This window comes from Myxocyprinus asiaticus, chromosome 1 (assembly GCF_019703515.2).
Source record: "Myxocyprinus asiaticus isolate MX2 ecotype Aquarium Trade chromosome 1, UBuf_Myxa_2, whole genome shotgun sequence".
Classification (NCBI taxonomy): domain Eukaryota; kingdom Metazoa; phylum Chordata; class Actinopteri; order Cypriniformes; family Catostomidae; genus Myxocyprinus; species Myxocyprinus asiaticus.
This window is the reverse complement of record NC_059344.1, coordinates 14095443-14113143: the sequence shown is the minus strand read 5'-3', so window position 1 is coordinate 14113143 and position 17701 is coordinate 14095443. Positions and strand designations below refer to the sequence as shown.

The 17701-nt window shown below is 37.3% G+C and overlaps 1 protein-coding gene across 2 annotated transcripts in view; it reads left to right on the top strand.

Moving 5' to 3' along the window:
- Positions 1 to 11652, top strand: part of LOC127444864 (elongator complex protein 4-like) — a 93703-nt gene extending 82051 nt beyond the window's left edge. The window contains exon 9 of one of the 2 annotated variants that reach the window (XM_051704463.1): positions 10785 to 11652. In XM_051704463.1, coding sequence (XP_051560423.1) covers positions 10785 to 10895 — 111 coding nt within the window. In that variant the 3' untranslated portion in view covers positions 10896 to 11652. The remainder of the gene's footprint in view (positions 1 to 10784) is intronic. The other variant, XM_051704455.1, reaches the window with a different exon arrangement.
- The last annotated feature ends 6049 nt before the right edge of the window (positions 11653 to 17701 follow it).

Below are 17701 nucleotides of genomic sequence, written 5' to 3'. Positions count from 1 at the left end.
ACCGGTGTACACATTGATACAGGACATCTTATCAGAGCGAATGGACAAATAAATAACGAAAGAAAGGAAAAGACGGATATCTGAAAACATGTCATCTGAGCAGATAAGTGCCATATCTTATGCTGTTGTTTTGACTTATTGGAAACATTGATGTTTTGAAATAAATCAAGTTACAAAAGTTAGGCAATGTTCGTTAACATTAGACATAACGATTGATATTCTGATAAGGTCAAACGTTGTAAACTTTTTATAACTGCAGGATATTCTGGCCAAATAGACCATGGTAGTAACTAATTTATAGATTGTCATTGTTACCAATCAGTGGTCAACATAATTTCAAGACTCACATGTCTTTGGCAATCCTAGGACTAAAGGATTTATTTATGTAATTATTGCCGTTATAAAGAAAAATATACATGTGTGCTAGCAAGTGAAAAGTTCTGCACCGATTACAGTATAATTATTGTATTTCACTACACACACACACACAGGCGTGTGAGTGTGTGTGATTACACAACTATACATAAACTATATCAATAAAATATCTTACCTGTTGAGTAAGAAAAAAGCCATCTCTGGGTCGCTCTTAAATCCTTTCAGATCTCGGAGTTGTCGCCACCTCTGAAAAGCCAAGCCGGAGGTTTGCCGTTTTGAATGATCCATGGTCAATTTTTCTTGTTCGTTGTGACAACAAACTTTCAGCTTCAGCTACTCCCACACATGCGCTACAGTAGCTGGATCTTATTTCCTCTGTGTACGGATATGATGTCAACACGCACAGGCGAATGACATATGTATGCAGTTTCCTGTGAAATCCGTCCCGACAGCTCTAAAATATTTATAATATTATATCAGTATTATAGGTTTATCAAAGTGTATTTGGGTAAAGACATGGTTTGGAAGAAGAATTTTTGTTGCACTCTCTTATTAATAACATTTTATTTTTATTAAAAAAAGTTACATAGTGTAGCTTTAAGAAATGTTTATTTAGCTTTCTAGCCCTCGATAAAAGAGTTAAATCAATGGGTTAGATTTGCTAGCAGAACCAGAGGTGGTGAATACACTGTCATATCATATGCTGCCTTCATTTCTCAGCTCAACCAATCGGATATGAAAGCAGCAATTACACGTGTTTGTCCTCTGCGCCTTTTGCACCCCAGAGTACCTCAGGGGCACCTGCCTTGGCATTAATATTCCGCCCAGCCAGTCTGCAAGGGCCCTGAAGCCCCCAGCCTGTACCCAACGCACATCCAACAACACCCAAGGTGTATTCGTATGGCACCTCTCCAAATGTGAACGAGCAGAGAGTGGTGAAAATTACCCCCGGACAACCCCCCCCCCCGACCTCTGCAGTCACTGGCCTAAAGATTAAGAGTGCAACGGACACAGCTGACCAGAGGGGGAAATGCAATGAGAACGATGCTGATTGTAATACAGAGATGTTTTTTTCTATTATGTGTCCTAGGGTGGTTGGATTTTTAATGTTGTGCAGGAAGAATCACGTTGTTGTTGTTGTCTTATCTTGCAAAAAAGACAAAATTGTGATAATTATAGTACAGATGCCAAAAGTTGTTACTTCCTATTATTTCATGTCTGAATGGTTCCAATAATATGTTGTCAGCAAATTGCGTATTTTTCTTGAAAATATAGCTGAATGGTACTTGTTTTAACATGATTAATTAAAAAGATTCACCATGCATGAGAAATTGCTAATGGAAGAGTTTGACAAAAAGTGTAAATATCTGTTCTATCAACCCTGCTGACTGTCAAATGAATATTTTATTCTAATACATGTGTTCCACCAAGTGTGAGCTATAATTTGCCTCCACCTCTAACATCACAGTTCACATTCAGGTTGAAGCCAAATGGACAAATGAATGTAACTGCACAAGATTTTCCATGAACATAGACCCAGACATGGTGTTTACCATGTTTTGGCCTCGTATTTTTGGTCACCATCATTGTCTTTGATTTTTTAGGATTGTTTTAAGTCTCAAAGGACAATTTTTAATGGTAAAAGAAACCACTGAGAATCCTTAGTTGTCTTGAAATCAACTCGTGTTTTACTCGAAGTACAGTATTACTTCTTAAAGAATCATACAATGCTTCTTCCTTGGGTTGTAATGCTCTTAATGCATTGATGGAAGGTAATTGTACATAATACTTTTAGACTTTTAGGAGATGTAGAAAGCTCCAGATAATGGGGTGGTGGTTGACTTAGAATCATATTACACTGGTCATTGTGATCGGTGTGAAAGAGGAAAACTAGGGTTCATGTGTGCTTTTGTTTGAGGTAATAACGGTTCCCATTATGCAAAGCTAGTCCTCAGTAATGTCTCTAGTTTCCGTTAAACATTGGTGTCCATCTGAAAAACCTTATCAGTGTCAACAGTTTAAATTTAATAAGGAAACTTCTCTGGAAAAATTGTTACCCCTACAAAAAAGCAGTTAAACATGTCCAATGTTATTACATGTAAAGATTTCGACAAGTTTAAGCTAGGGTTCGTGCTTGTATGCTTCATTTAACATTTTGCTTATGGAATGCAGAGCTTGGTGAAAAATTGAGAAAAGCTGTTACAGTGAAACCACAGGCTAAATATTTCTACCTGATAAGCTGTGGACACTAGTGTTGATGGTTATGCATAGAGCACATGCAGCAGCATTACAATTCTGTATGGTGAATATTTAAGTAATTGAATATGCAGTATGGAGAAAAATATTAAATATGAACTTATATGTTAAGTAAGCTATCAACTTTACATTGTTTCAAAGCATAAAATTACATTGGTACATGTAATATTCACTTTTTAGACTAAACAATATCATGGCTGATGTTTGAATAACAGGTTTTCTATAATATACACTGATCAGCCACAACATTAAAACCACCTGCTTAATATTGTGTAGATCCCCATTGTGCCGCCAAAACAACGCCAACCCGCATCTCAGAATAGCATTCTGAGATGCTATTCTTCTCACCACAATTGTACAGAGCAGTTTTCTGAGTTACCGTAGACTTTGTCCGTTCAAACCAGTCTGGCCATTCTCTGTTGACTTCTCTCATTAACAAGGCATTTCCGTCCACAGAACTGCCGCTTATTGGATGTTTTTTGTTTTTGGCACCATTCTGAGTAAATTCTAGAGACTGTTGTGCATGAAAATTCCAGGAGATCCGCAGTTACAGAAATACTTAAACCAGCCCGACTGGCACCAACAATCATCCATGCGATTATCTAATCAGCCAATCGTGTGGCAGCAGTGCAGTGGATAAAATCATGCAGATACAGGTCAGGAGCTTCAGTTAATGTTCACATCAACCATCAGAATAGGAAAAAAAATTATCTCAGTGGTTTGGAGCATGGCATGATTGTTGGTGCCAGATGGGCTGGTTTGAGTATTTCTGTAACTGCTGATCTCCTGGGATATTCACAGTCAATTTTCACAATTTTCATGCACAGTCTCTAGAATTTATTACTAATAAATTTATTAATTTACTACTGAATTTACAAAAACAAAAAACATCCAGTGAGCGGCAGTTCTATGGATGGAAATACCTTGTTGATGAGAGAGGTTAACAGAGAATGGCCAGACTGGTTCGAACCGACAAAGTCTACGGTACCTCAGATAACCACTCTGTACAACTGTGGTGTTGGTGCTGTTTTGGCAGCATGAGGGGGACCTACACAATATTAGGCAGGTGGTTTTATTGTTGTGGCTGATCAGTGTAGTTAAACATGCATTATTAGATTAGTTAAAGTTTACATTGCATTGGAAGATATTTCTTTCTAATTTATATCTAGATTTGTCAGCTGCACATTCATGCTGTGAATCTCCTGTTCTACCCCATACCAAAGGTTTTCTATTAGATTCAGAACTGATGACTACCAAGGCCACTGAAGAACAGTGAACTCATTGTCATGTTTTTGAAACCAATTTAAGACAACTTTTGCTTTGTGACATGGTGCATTATCATACTGGATGTAGCCATAAGAAGATGGGTAAATTGTGACCATGAAGGGATGAACGTGATCAGCAACAGCACTTAAATAGGCTGTGGCATTCAAGCAATGATTAATCGGAATTAACAGGCCCAAAGTGTGCCAAGAAAACATTCCCCACACCATTGCACCACCGCCACCAGCCTGGTCTGTTGACACAAGGCAGGTTGGGTCCATGGATTCATGCTTTTGGCACCAAATTCAGACCCTACCATCTGTGTACCTCAGCAGAAATCGAGATTCATCAGACCAGGCTACGTTTTTCCAGTCTTCAACTGTCCAACTTTGGTGAGTCTGTGCCCACTGCAGCCTCAGCTTTCTGTTCTTGGCTGACAGAAGTGGAACCCAACGTGCTCTTCAGCTGTTGTAGCCCATCCGCTTCAAGGTTCGACATGTTGTGCATTCTGAGATGCTATTCTGCTCACTACAATTGTACAGAGGGGTTATCTGAGTTACCGTAGCATTTCTGTCAGCTTGAACCAGTCTGGCCATTCTCCATTGACCTCTCTCAACAACAAGGTGTTTCCATCCACTGAACTGCCACTCACTGGATGTTTTTTTTTTTTTTTTGTTTTTGGCACTATTCAGTGTAAGCTGTAGAGAGTTGTGCGTGAAAATCCCAGGAGATCAGCAGTTACAGAAATACTCAAACCAGCCCACCTGGCACCAAAAATCATGCCACCATCGAAATCCCTGAGATCACATTTTTCCCCATTCTGATGGTTTATGTGAACATTAACTGAAGCTTCTGACCCGTATCTGCATGATTTTATGCATTGCACTGCTGCCACATGATGGCTGATTAGATAATTGCATGAATAAGTAGGTGTACAGGTATTCCTAATAAAGTGCTCGGTTAGTGTATATCACCTGCACCCAAAGCATTAAATGTTAACTCAGCACTTTGGGTTAAGGTGGAAAAAGCTAGTTTATCTATTTAATTGTACACTTACATTTTTTTTTTTTTTTTTTTTTTTTTCAGGTAAATCTCAATGACAAAGAATTGACCAATTTAACCTTTTTGAAGTCTGTTGCATCAAGCAAGGCTTTTACTTTGGTCAAAACTCCTCCAATCCTAACATAAATACAAGTGTCTTGACACGCATTCTCCTCTGAGTTTTGTGGTAATTCTTTGCAAGTGCCAGTATGACCAACGGCAAGTACCTTAGCTGGAGGGCTTTGAAGCTATTATCAGCATAAGGTTTTGTTCAGCATAGAGTGTTATTAGTAACCCTCTTAAGGAAAGCCACTCTTAATGTTGCCCTTGAGAGCCTCTTGAAAATCACTTGAAGTCTTCTAAACTGATTTTGCTCAAGTGAGCTGATGACTTAATTTGTTGTTGCTATTTGCATAACATTCACAAAGCAAATTAACTAAGCACTTCATGACAATGAGTGCCTCTAAATAATCCACTGATCCTGCTAATGATCCTAGAGATGGAATTCTATGTTAAAATCAAGTTATTTCATGCAGTTCTGTATTTCCTCTGGCTTGCCTCATATATCAGTACAGAGTATGATCAAGTATTTGTCATGTTCTAGTCTTCATCACACTGTCTAATATCAGTTGGTCTAGTTTGCCTTGGGGCTCAGAGTTGCATGTAAAAAGATGATTATGATGGTAACATGCTTTGTCCCTTCGCTTTTGTGCTGAAGATGCGCTTTCATATAACAGATAAGTAACAATGCAATTTCCCTTCCTCTCTTACTCAGAGGAAAAGGTATTGATTCTTTTCAGCAAAGTTTATATAGTTGACTTGAATTACTTCTAGATGGGGAGTGCTGCATGGATTCTGGATCTATAGGAGACTTTGGTGCTTGTATTCAAACCAAAGTAGTGGCAGTGACCTTTTTATTTATTTTATTTTTTGGAGGTGATTGAGTAAAAAAAATGTTTTTATAAAAAGGCACCAATTGCTCTTTAGAAATGGACATTTGCTTGAAAACCCCTGAAGATTCTTGTTTAATTAGTATGCTTTCTAAGTTTTCTCCTTGCCCACTCATTCTTTTAAGTCCTATTAGTTCTCAATCTATAGTGGACTTCTTCAAAATTCCTCCTGATAAGCTTAGACATTTTGATCCTGGGTGTCTCCTCAACTGGGCGCATCCTAGCCTTGAGGGTTTCAGAGAAGAAGGATTTGAAACTCTAAAAGGCGTGTGGGAAAGCTCAGGGAAATTATGGCTTGTCCTAAACTTCCGTTGGCCTACCCTTTTAGGAACATAGCTTATCTGTTGTTCCACAGACAATAGGAGCTTTAGAAGTCCATTGTTTGGTTGGAGATAAACATCAACCTAAGGACAAAGTTAAATTTAATTTAAGGTGAAGATAGAGAGAATCAAAGGAATGATGAGAAATATAGTTGCAGGTATCTTTTGGATGTATTTACGTACTGTACATAACTGTGTTCTTCACACACTTGACTACCCTCAACACGATGTGTGTGTGTGTGTGTGTGTGTGTGTGTGTGTGTGTGTACTACTTGTGCTGAGCTGCCCTCATTAGCGTCTTTAGCACAAGCTTTTGGCATAGCTCATTGCCTTGTTAGAGATTAGTGCCCATGTGGGCCAAAATGGTGAAAAATAAATAAAATGCTTTATTCCAATGACTCTACTCTAAGCCATAGCTTTCCACACAAACCTTTCTACTGAACCACCAAAAAGCCTGAGTCTCCCTGAAGGGTTTTAGGGGCACGCTAACAGTTATACCTCTCGGACCATTTAAGGTGCATGGCCAAGAGTCTAACGTGATTTGTGTTCACACACTCCGTTTCGTCTGTCTGCAAACATTGGCTAGGATGTTTTTTTGACTGTCTTAGTCTTCAGGTCCTCACTGCAGAGGCTGGAAGTTAAATCAGGCATCTCTGGCTAAAAGTGGTTAACACTGTGATCAGTTCTCTTACTACAAAAAGGTTAATTTGTAAGTTCAATGTGTTGTATTCCAGTGCTGGGTAGTAACTAAAAAGTAGCATTTAGGGCTGGGGAAAAATATCTATTTCCCGATTAATCGTTAATTATTTGATCTTGGTTTGAACAATCCTGATATTGATTCTTAAAATCCCAAGATCGATCTTTAACTCTGTACGCAACCAAATTTCAAGCTATGTGACTTAAAATGTCTGTTATTAGCTACTGGCTTGTACATTTTCAGATTATACTCACCAGTGTTTGACTAGTATATTGGCAAAGAAGTTTAGCACCAAGATCCTTTTACTGTGTGTTTAGATAAGTGCGCTTACAGACTAGGAAAATCTCCAACATAGCACTTGATGCATGTGAATGGGAAAGGTCTGTTTGTAAGGCATGTACCAGAGGGAAGAGGCCATTCAGTTTGAAAACAAGTGGCAATCCAGTGGCTATCACATATAGAGATGGCTATCTACAATATAATTTTCTACAATGTACCAGTAAACATTTAAACACTTCTCCTGACTCTGTCTCTACAATTATTATCTTTTTATCCTGGCAGAGAAAAATAATAGAGGACAGGGAATGAATACAGCATATTTATGATTTTTTTCTGCCATGATTTCTTTTTTCTTTTTCGAATTCACAGCACAACTAGTCCCACCTTTCTGAGATTCTCATTGGTCAGTGCATGCCTACTTTAGAGTGCGTTGCAGCAAAAGTTGAAATGCTCTCAACTTTTGGTTGCATGACGGAGCGTCACTATCGCAAACCCTTGCATTTTACGATGCACCATCCCCATTGAAATCAATGCATTTGCAGCGTTCTCTGACGCAGCATAAACTCTAGTGTAGGCATCCTAAATTTCTGGTTAAACTTCTGGCGCACCGAGTCATGTGACACAACAGTATGGCAACGATTTCCGTGAAGCGCTTCTACGGGCACAGAGCCAACAAAAGTGCCTTTGGTAAGAAACCTCTTTAAGGTTTTTCATTGAAACCTGTTTGGTTGTAATGTGTAGCGTCTCTAGTTTTGTTTGATGTGCTGCTTTAAAAAACTCATTTTTTACACGTCAGCACGGTGATAAACATGATGTCCATATATGTGGAAATTGGGACATTATTCCCTCAAAAGTTGAATACATGTTAGCTATTTTTAATAACTTTCAACATGAACACATCTGTGGGTCATTTCGCTTCATTTTAGTATAATTGTTTTTTTTTTTTTGTTTTGTTTGTTTTTTTATATCACTGTACAATACGGTTCTATTCATTAACATTAGTAAATGTATTCCAATATATTTAACGTGTATTTTCACATTGAGAATCAATGGGTTCATCCAAAAGCTGAAAATATTGCTTTCAGAGGCTTTATATGGATTTAGGATGAAAATAAGGTGCATTTCGAACTATTCTGAGACCAGAGCAGACAGACAGCACACTGGAGGTTAAGTCATTCACTAAATAGGGAGCAAGGGTGCATCCTATAACTTTCTATCCAGCTAAGTGCATTCACTCCTAACATCCGACCAAAAGTTCAGTTTCAGGCTATAGATGATGTTTGGACCACTCAACATGTTTGGCAGACATGGGACAATGGTATTCAGTACATAGATTCAGAATTTCATAATGCAAAATTTGATTTTAACATGGTTGGCAGTGATTGGATGATGCTGGCCATTACTTTTGAAAAATAATTATATATTCAGCTTTATAGAAAATCAGCTGTAATGTCTTTAACGTCTCAGAAACATGAATAACCAACTCCTGGAAACAATCAACAATTTGATTAAAAAAAAAAAAAACGGACTTTCTATAGTGTGGTATTATTTACAATTTCACAACTTAGTCCTGCTGTCCACATATCTGGACATACATTTTTAGGAAACTTTTTTTTAATTTTTATTTTATTTATTTTTTTGCTTTTTTGCTTGTTTTTTTTTAGGTGCTACTAGTTACAAATCAAAAAGGGAAATGGAAAATGCACACAGCAGTATGTTAAATAAATAAATATCTCTATTAAGATATTTAATATCTCATTTACATTCAGTTGTTCATGAAAAAAAAAAATATGAACAGAGGAAATAACCAAACTCATCCTCCTCATTCTCCTTTCTTTCTCTCTCAAGTAGTGTTGGAAAGTCTGATTCATTTTAGTGAAAAGTTTATTTTAGCGAATTGGCTCAGTTTTGGTTCATTTCAATAAATTGGTTAAAAAAGGTTCAAATGTGCTAAAGTGAGTAGCTTGTAGCATGGCAAGCTACAGTTTAATAGTAGCTTCCCCAACACTGTAATTCAGTGGTATGCAGATGCATACATTCCTCATGGTCTGTACAAATGTTAAATCAATGCAACAAAACAGTTCTGTAATACTATCAATTTTCTAACCAGATGCAACACAATAATTTGTTATGCGATAAATAAAAAATTGTCCATGTTAATTTGAGCGTTTGTCCTAATCGGCCGCAACCATAACAAACATCCTACAGCCATATTTTGTCGCTTGGTTTCTATTTTTATAGCGTCACACTGGGTTGCCCACCTACAGTAAAATCTCATTGGTCCTGCTTCAAATAGCTGTATATTAAATATCTGATACTCTGATTGGCTATGATTTTGTCTGACTTATTCTCCATGAGACATGGAACCATTGTAACACAATGGTTTATTTGCACGCTACAATAGTGGTAAAACCATGGTATTCTTTCAAGTACCTTGGGTTACAATGGAAATGCCATGGCATATGATGGTAATCTTATAGTGCCATGAGATATATATATATATATATATATATATATATATATATATATATATATATATATATATATATATATATACATACACACACGCACACACACTGATCAGCCACAACATTAAAACCACCTGCCTAATATTGTTTAGGTCCCCATCGTGCCGCTAAAACTGCGCCAACCCGCATCTCAGAATAGCATTCTGAGATACTATTCTTCTCACCACAATTGTAAAGAGCGGTTATCTGAGTTACCGTAGACTTTGTCTGTTCAAATCAGTCTGGCCATTCTCTGTTGACCTCTCTCGTCAACATGGCATTTCTGTCCACAGAACTGCCGCTCAATGGATGTTTTTTTGTTTTTGGCAGCATTCGGAGTAAATTCTAGATTCTGTTGTGCGTGAAAATCCCAGGAGATCAGCAGTTACAGAAATACTCAAACCAGCCCATCTGGCACCAACAATCATGCCATGGTCCAAATCACTGAGATCACATTTTTTCCCCGATCTGATGGTTGATGTGAACATTAACTGAAGCTACTAACCCATATCTGCAAGATTTTATACACTGCGCTGCTGCCACAGGATTGGCTGATTAGATAATCGCATGGATTGTTGGTGCCAGACGGGCAGATATGAGTATTTCTGTAACTGCTGATCTCCTGGGATTTGCACACAAAACAGCCTTTTGAATTTACTCTGAATGGTGCCAAAAACAAAAAATATCCAATGAGCGGCAGTTCTGTGGACGGAAATGCCTTGTTAATGAGAGAGGTCAACAGAGAGTGGCCAGACTGGTTCGAACTGACAAAGTCTACGGTAACTCGGATAACCACTCTGTACAATTGTGGTGAGAAGAATAGCATCTCAGAATGCTATTCTGGGATGCGGGTTGGCGCTGTTTTGGCGGCACAAGGGGGACCTACACAATATTTGGCATGTGGTTTTAATGTTGTGGCTGAATGTATTAGAGCACCACGATATTACCATCTGATACCATCACTGTACCATGGTACCATCACAGTAATTTTTTGTAAGGTTTGCTCTCCAATGTAGCTTTACCACTCACCTCACACAGTGATTTTCAGCCTTTTCTTACATTTCTCCCTCTCTCTCTCCCTCTCTCTTACACACAGAGACTGCATTTGCCTCCAGACCTGTCAGAGACAGTGAGTCGAGTGAGTAAACCAGAACTGGCAGCAGGATGTGGTACCACTGCCACGGGCAACAAGCACCTAGATTTCTAGTTTATTCCCTCCCTCCTGTACCCTCCTCCCTTTCAGTTCCCACCAAAATCACTTTGATGTTCAAGGGCTCGAGAGCTACACTTCGCCAGCACGAGGTTATAGACACACCTGCACTGACATGGTTACTGTGATTACTAGTCTTAAAATGGCACCTTGTTTGATAACTACACAACATGGTGAAGGATGCAAGTCGCATTGATAACCTGATAGCATGCAGAACTACAACGACCTGTTGCTATTGGATAGTGCAAGTATGTGATGCAAATAATTTTATCATGGTTTGTGTACAACAGTCTTTTCAGTGCATTTGAGAAATTCTGCATGAATTGTGTGTGTCTTGCTGATGTTTATTAACTTGTTGGCTAATAAATGTCTGCAGTCAATAAATCTTCTATAATTGCTACAGAAAATATGTCATGGTTTTTCTTGATTAATGGAACTTAAAGTCTATCACCTGGATCTGAGGCATGATGTCAAATACCACAGAGAATTATTCAGACTCCTCCATCAGTTTGTAAAAACAAATTTTAAAAGTCTTGATAGTTATGCACTTACAATGAAAGTCTATGGGGCAACGTGCAACAATTGCCTCATAGACTTCCATTGTACTATAAGTGGATTTTCACATAGTTTTCTGGCATAACTGCCAACATGTCTCCGATGTTGTAGTGCTTAAGTTGTAAAACATAGAACATTCCTTTAAGCTGTATTATCATATTCTGGGTTCGTAATCTTTTTCTGTTCAGGACGTAATTCATTAAAGCATGGAATGTTTTCTTTAGAAAACATCCATTATACTTAAAAGCCCTTTTGTCATTATTTGATTCTTTTCATTGGACAAATAAAGAATCTATGTCTTCACATTGTTCTCAGTCACCTAACAGATGGTCGCCAGTGAGTGAGGACTCTTAAGCTCAGAGATGAGAGACACTGGTGCAAATCTATGAGGCCGCACTTCATAGCTCATCAGGGCAGCTACACACAGTCTTTGTGTTTTTATGACAGGTCCATGGAGATGAATTAGGTCAAAGGTTGTCATGAAAATATATTCAAGTACAAGACTGGATACATTGTTTCTTTCTTTTGCTTTGGTGTTGTCATTTTGAGCACTCTCTTTTCTGAGAGTTTCCTTAGCACTTCGCTTTTCATTGTTTTCATTTGTTTTCACTTTACTGTCATACCTTATACCTTTTTGTGATTTTTTAAAATAGAAGATAGCTGTTTTATATATATATATATATATATATATATATATATATATTTACAGTTGAAGTCAGAAGTTTGCATACACTTAGGTTGAAGTCATTAAAACTCATATTTTAACCACACCACGGATTTAATATTAGCAAATTATAGTTTGGCACATCTACTTTAGGACATCTACTTTGTGCATGACACAAGTAATTTTTCCAACAATTGTTTACAGACAGATTGTTTCACTTTTAATTGAATATATCACAATTCCAGTGGGTCAGACTTTTACATGCACTAAGAAAATTCCAGAAAATTATGTCAAGCCTTTAGACCAGGGGTGTCAAACTCAGCTCCTGAAGGGCCACAGTCCTGCAGAGTTTAGTTCCAACCCTGCTCCAACACACCTGCCATATAGTTTTCTAGTAATCCTGTAGGCCTTGATTAGCTGGTTCAGGAGTGTTTAATTAGCGTTGGAGCTAAACTCTGCAGAACTTTGCTCCTCCAGGAGCTGAGTTTGACACCCCTGCTTTAGACAATTAGCCAATTAGCTTCTGATAGGAGGTGTACTGAATTGGAGGTGTACCTGTGGATGTATTTTAAGGCCTACCTTTAAACTAGGTGCCTCTTTGCTTGACATCATGGGAAAATCAAAAGAAATCAGCCAAGACCTCAGAAAAAAAAAAAAAAAATATGGACCTCCACAAGACTAGTTCATCCTTGGGAGCAATTTCCAAATGCCTGAAGGTACCACGTTCATCTGTACAAACAATAGTTCGCAAGTATAAACACCATGGAACCACGCAGCCATCATACTGCTCAGGAACGAGAACAACAGAACAACAGCAGAGGACCTTGTGAAGATGCTGGAGGAAACAGGTAAACAAGTATCTATATCCACAGTAAAACTAGACCTATATTGACATAACCGGAATGGCTGCTCAGCGAGGAAGACGCCACTGCTCCAAAACGCCATAAAAAAGCCAGACTAGAGGTTTCAAGTGCACATTAGAACAAAGATCTTACTTTTTGGAGAAATGTCCTCTGGTCTGATGAAACAAAATTTTAACTGTTTGTCCATAATGACCATCGTTATGTTTAGAGGAAAAAGGGTGAGGCTTGCAACACCATCCCAACCGTGAAGTATGGGGGTGGCAGCATCATGTTGTGGGGGTGCTTTGCTGCAGGAGGGACTGGTGCACTTCACAAAATAGATGGCATCATGAGGAAGGAAAATTATGTGGATATATTGAAGCAACATCTCAAGACATCAGCCAGGAAGTTAATGCTCGGTCGCAAATGGGTCTTCCAAATGAACAATGACCCCAAGCATACCTACAAATTTGTTGCACAATGGCTTAAGGACAACACAATCAAGGTACTGGAGTGGCCAGTGGGGGTTTAAAACCTGTTTTTAAATCACTTTCACACATTCAGCAAAAATAATGACAATACAAGCAAGAACCATTGTGCGCAATTTCTTCACCTCTGTCTTTTTTGTTGCCTTGTTTAAACTTTGGGCATGCACCACAGCACAAAAGGCACAAAGCATGTAGCAGTGCCATTTGCATTCTCGATACACTTATGTAAACAAAGAAGTCTCACGCGCGGCAATTTCAAATGGGGGAAACGATGAATTAACACTAATATTTTGGTCGGTTCTCACACAAAACTATTGAATGGCTAGAAGAATGGATATATAAGGCACAAGAGTTAAGGATGACTTGTGTGGTGCTTTTGGAACTTGGCCAGCCTATCACCATCCTCTCATCCCTCAGGCTTGTCGCTGACACGTGGTACCTGTAATTTTCTCAGCGCTGGCCAGGATGGACCAATCACAGTCATGTATTATTTCTGGAAGTTTACTGGAGTTTAAAAATGCTTTTATAGATACTACTGGGGTGGATTAACATTCACAGGTATGAATCCTTGCATTTATTATTATTATTATTTGTAATAACTATTTAGTGTAAATGTCTCCATTGAGAGAAAAACGTTAGTTTTTATTGTTTCAAAGTGGGGCGAGACCAAATAAATTTGAGAACCACTGCCATAGACTTTGTCAGTTCAAACCAGACTGGCCATTCTCTGTTGACCTCTCTCATCAACAAGGCGTTTCCATCCACAGAACTTCTCATTGGATGTTTTTTGTTTTTGGCACCATTCGGAGTAAATTGTAGAGAAGCTCATTTGCTTTTATTTCTTCCTTTTAGACATTGTGCATGGAAATCCCAGGAGATCAGCAGTTACAGAAATACTCAAACCAGCCCATCTGGCACCAACAATCATGCCACAGTCGAAATCACTGAACTCACATTTTTCCCCCATTCTGATGGTTGATGTGAACATTAATTGAAGCTCCTGACCCATATCTGTATGATTTTATGCACTGCAGCCACATGATTGGCTGATTAGATAATCGTATGGATGATTGTTGGTGCCAGATGAGCTGGTTTGAGTATTTCTGTAACTGCTGATCTCCTGGGATTTTCACGCACAACAGTCTCTAGAATTTATTCAGAATGGTGCCAAAAACAAAAAAACATCCAGTGAGCAGCAGTTCTGTGGACAGAAGCGCCTTGTTAATGAGAGAGGTCAACAGAGAATGGCCAGACTGGTTCGAACTGACAAAGTCTACGGTAACTCAGATAACCACTCTGTACAATTGTGGTGAGAAGAATAGTATCTCAGAATGCTGTTCTGAGATGCAGGTTGGCGCTGTTTTGGCGGCACGAGGGGGAGTTACACAATATTAGGCAGGTGGTTTTAATGTTGTGGCTGATTGGTGTATATACAATATATATATATATATATATATATATATATATATACTGTATGTGTGTGTGTGTGTGTGTGTGTGTGTGTATATATATATATATATATATATATATATATATATATATATATATATATATTCTTGATATATATTCTTTTCTCAAGACAAGGTCCATAATAAGATGCAATCATTTGTCATGTAATTATAATAAGAGCTTTATTGCATTCATAATTTAAATTTTAGCTGACTTTACCTTGCTTGACTGTGGGGAGAAATGTATTTGTAATGTAAAAAAAAATTGCGTGAATTATTCATTTCTGGCCTTGAATAAATCTGCCTGTGACGGTATGAATTTATGAGACCGACATGTTTTCTTGTGCTTATATGCACACATTAACTTTTCATAGCCTTGTTTTCCTAAATGGATTTAGCTGTGTCAGTGTTCACAATCTTCATTGTATTAATTTGAATGTCAGTTTACTACTTTAGGTCCCACATTATGGACTTTTTTAGGGAGTTACCTCAATATATTTTTATATTTTGTAGTAGTGAGATCACCATTTGTTCTTAGATAGGGTATCTGACACATAACATATTTATATATATATATATATATATATACATACATATACATACACACACACACACACACTACCGTTCAAAAGTTTAGGGTCACTCATTCTTTATTTTATTTTCACATTTTAGAATAATAGTAAAGTCATCACAACTATGGAATAATAGAAATGGAAATATGGGAATTATGTTGTGACTAAACAAAATCCAAAATAAATCAAAACTATGTTATATTTTAGCATATTCAATGTGGCCACACTTTGCCTAGAATTTGCAGACATGTACTCTTGGCATTTTCTCAACCAACTTCTTGAGGTATCACCCTGGGATGCTTTTTAAACAGTATTGAAGGAGTTCCCATCTTTATGCTGGGCACTTAGTGGCTGCTTTTCTTAATTATAAAATTTTAGTTTTGTAATTAAATAAATTAATAAGTTGGCAGAATTATATTTTTGCCTACAAAACTAATTTTAAACATTTAAGCATACACTTTCAGATCAAAAGTTTTTTTAGATCATGAGAAACATTTCAGTCAAGTGACCCCAAACTTTTGAACCGTAGTGTGTGTGTGTGTGTATATATAGATATATATATATATATATATATATTCACTGGCAGCCAAAGGTTTGGAATAATGTACAGGTTTTGCTGTTTCAGAAGGAAATCGGTACTTTAATTCACCAAAGTGGCATTCAACTGATCACAAAGTATAGTCAGGACATTACTGATGTAAAAAAAAAACACCATCACTATTTAAAATTTTTGATCAAATCTAGAAGGGCCCATTTCCAGCAGCCATCACTCCAACACCTTATCTTTGAGTAATCATGCTAAACTGATAATTTGGTACTAGAAAATCACTTGCCATTATATCAAACACTGCTGAAAGCTATTTGGTTCGTTAAATGAAGCTTAACATTGTCTTTGTGTTTGTTTTTGAGTTACAGTATGCAATATGCAGGGTTGGGAGGGTTACTTTTGAAATGTATTTCACTACAGATTACAGAATACATACTGTAAAATGTAACTTGTAACGTATTCCGTTAGATTACTCAAGGTCAGTAACATATTCTAAATACTTTGGATTACTTCTTCAGCACTGGTAGATTTTTTTCACTTTTGACTATAAAAACTCTGCCAGTGCAGTAAGACAAAATACACAAAATACATTCTCTGAAAAACCTAAATATATTATGCAGTGTTGTTTCTAAAACAAGATTAATCAAATTGATCTTGTTTTAAGGATTTTTTGATATTTTTACAGGAAAACAGTACAAAAATTATTATCAAGAATACGATTTTTGCCCTAATATCAAAGGTCTTGCTAGAAAAAAAGAAATTATGATCCAACGTGAATTTTCTTGATAAAAAAAATATGATCGTGTCTGGTAACGTGCATGTAAAATGGCTAGAAATAGCATTTTAGCTTAGCGTAAAGCTGACAATTTACACAAGGTTTATTTCTATTTCTTGTGCTCCAAACTTACTTCAAACTTACTTCTCTGTCTGCTCATATCAATGTAACACATCATAGGAAAGTGTTTCACCGCTGTTCAAATGCACTTTGGATCGCATCATTTATATGTATAAATGTTTTCCATATGAAAGGACTAAATATTAAATGAAACAAATGACAATAAAATGCAAAGTAATCTCTTCAGTAATCAAAATACTTTTTGAATGTAACTGTATTCTAATTATCAATGATTTAAACTGTAATTGTAGTGGAATACAGTTACTTATATTTTGTATTTTAAATACGTAATCCCATTACATGTATTTTGTTACTCCCCAACCCTGGCAATAGACTGGCATGTCTTAAGGTCAATATTAGGTCAAGAATGGCAAAAAAGAAACCGCTCTCTCTAGAAACTCGTCAGTCAATCATTGTTTTGAGGAATGAAGGCTATACAATGCTTGAAATTGCCAAAAAACTGAAGATTTCATACAAAGGTGTACACTACAGTCTTCAAAAACAAAGGACAACTCGCTCTAACAAGGACAGAAAGAGATGTGGAAGGCCAGATGTACAACTAAACAAGAGGATAAGTACATCAGAGTCTCTAGTTTGAGAAATAGATGCCTCACATGTCCTCAGCTGACAGCTTCATTGAATTCTACCCGCTCAACACCAGTTTCACGTACAACAGTAAAGAGAAGACTCGGGTGCAGGCCTTATGGGAAGAATTACAAAGAAAAATCCACTTTTGAAACAGAAAAACAAAAAGAAAAGGTTTGAGTGGACAAAGAAACACAGACAATGGAC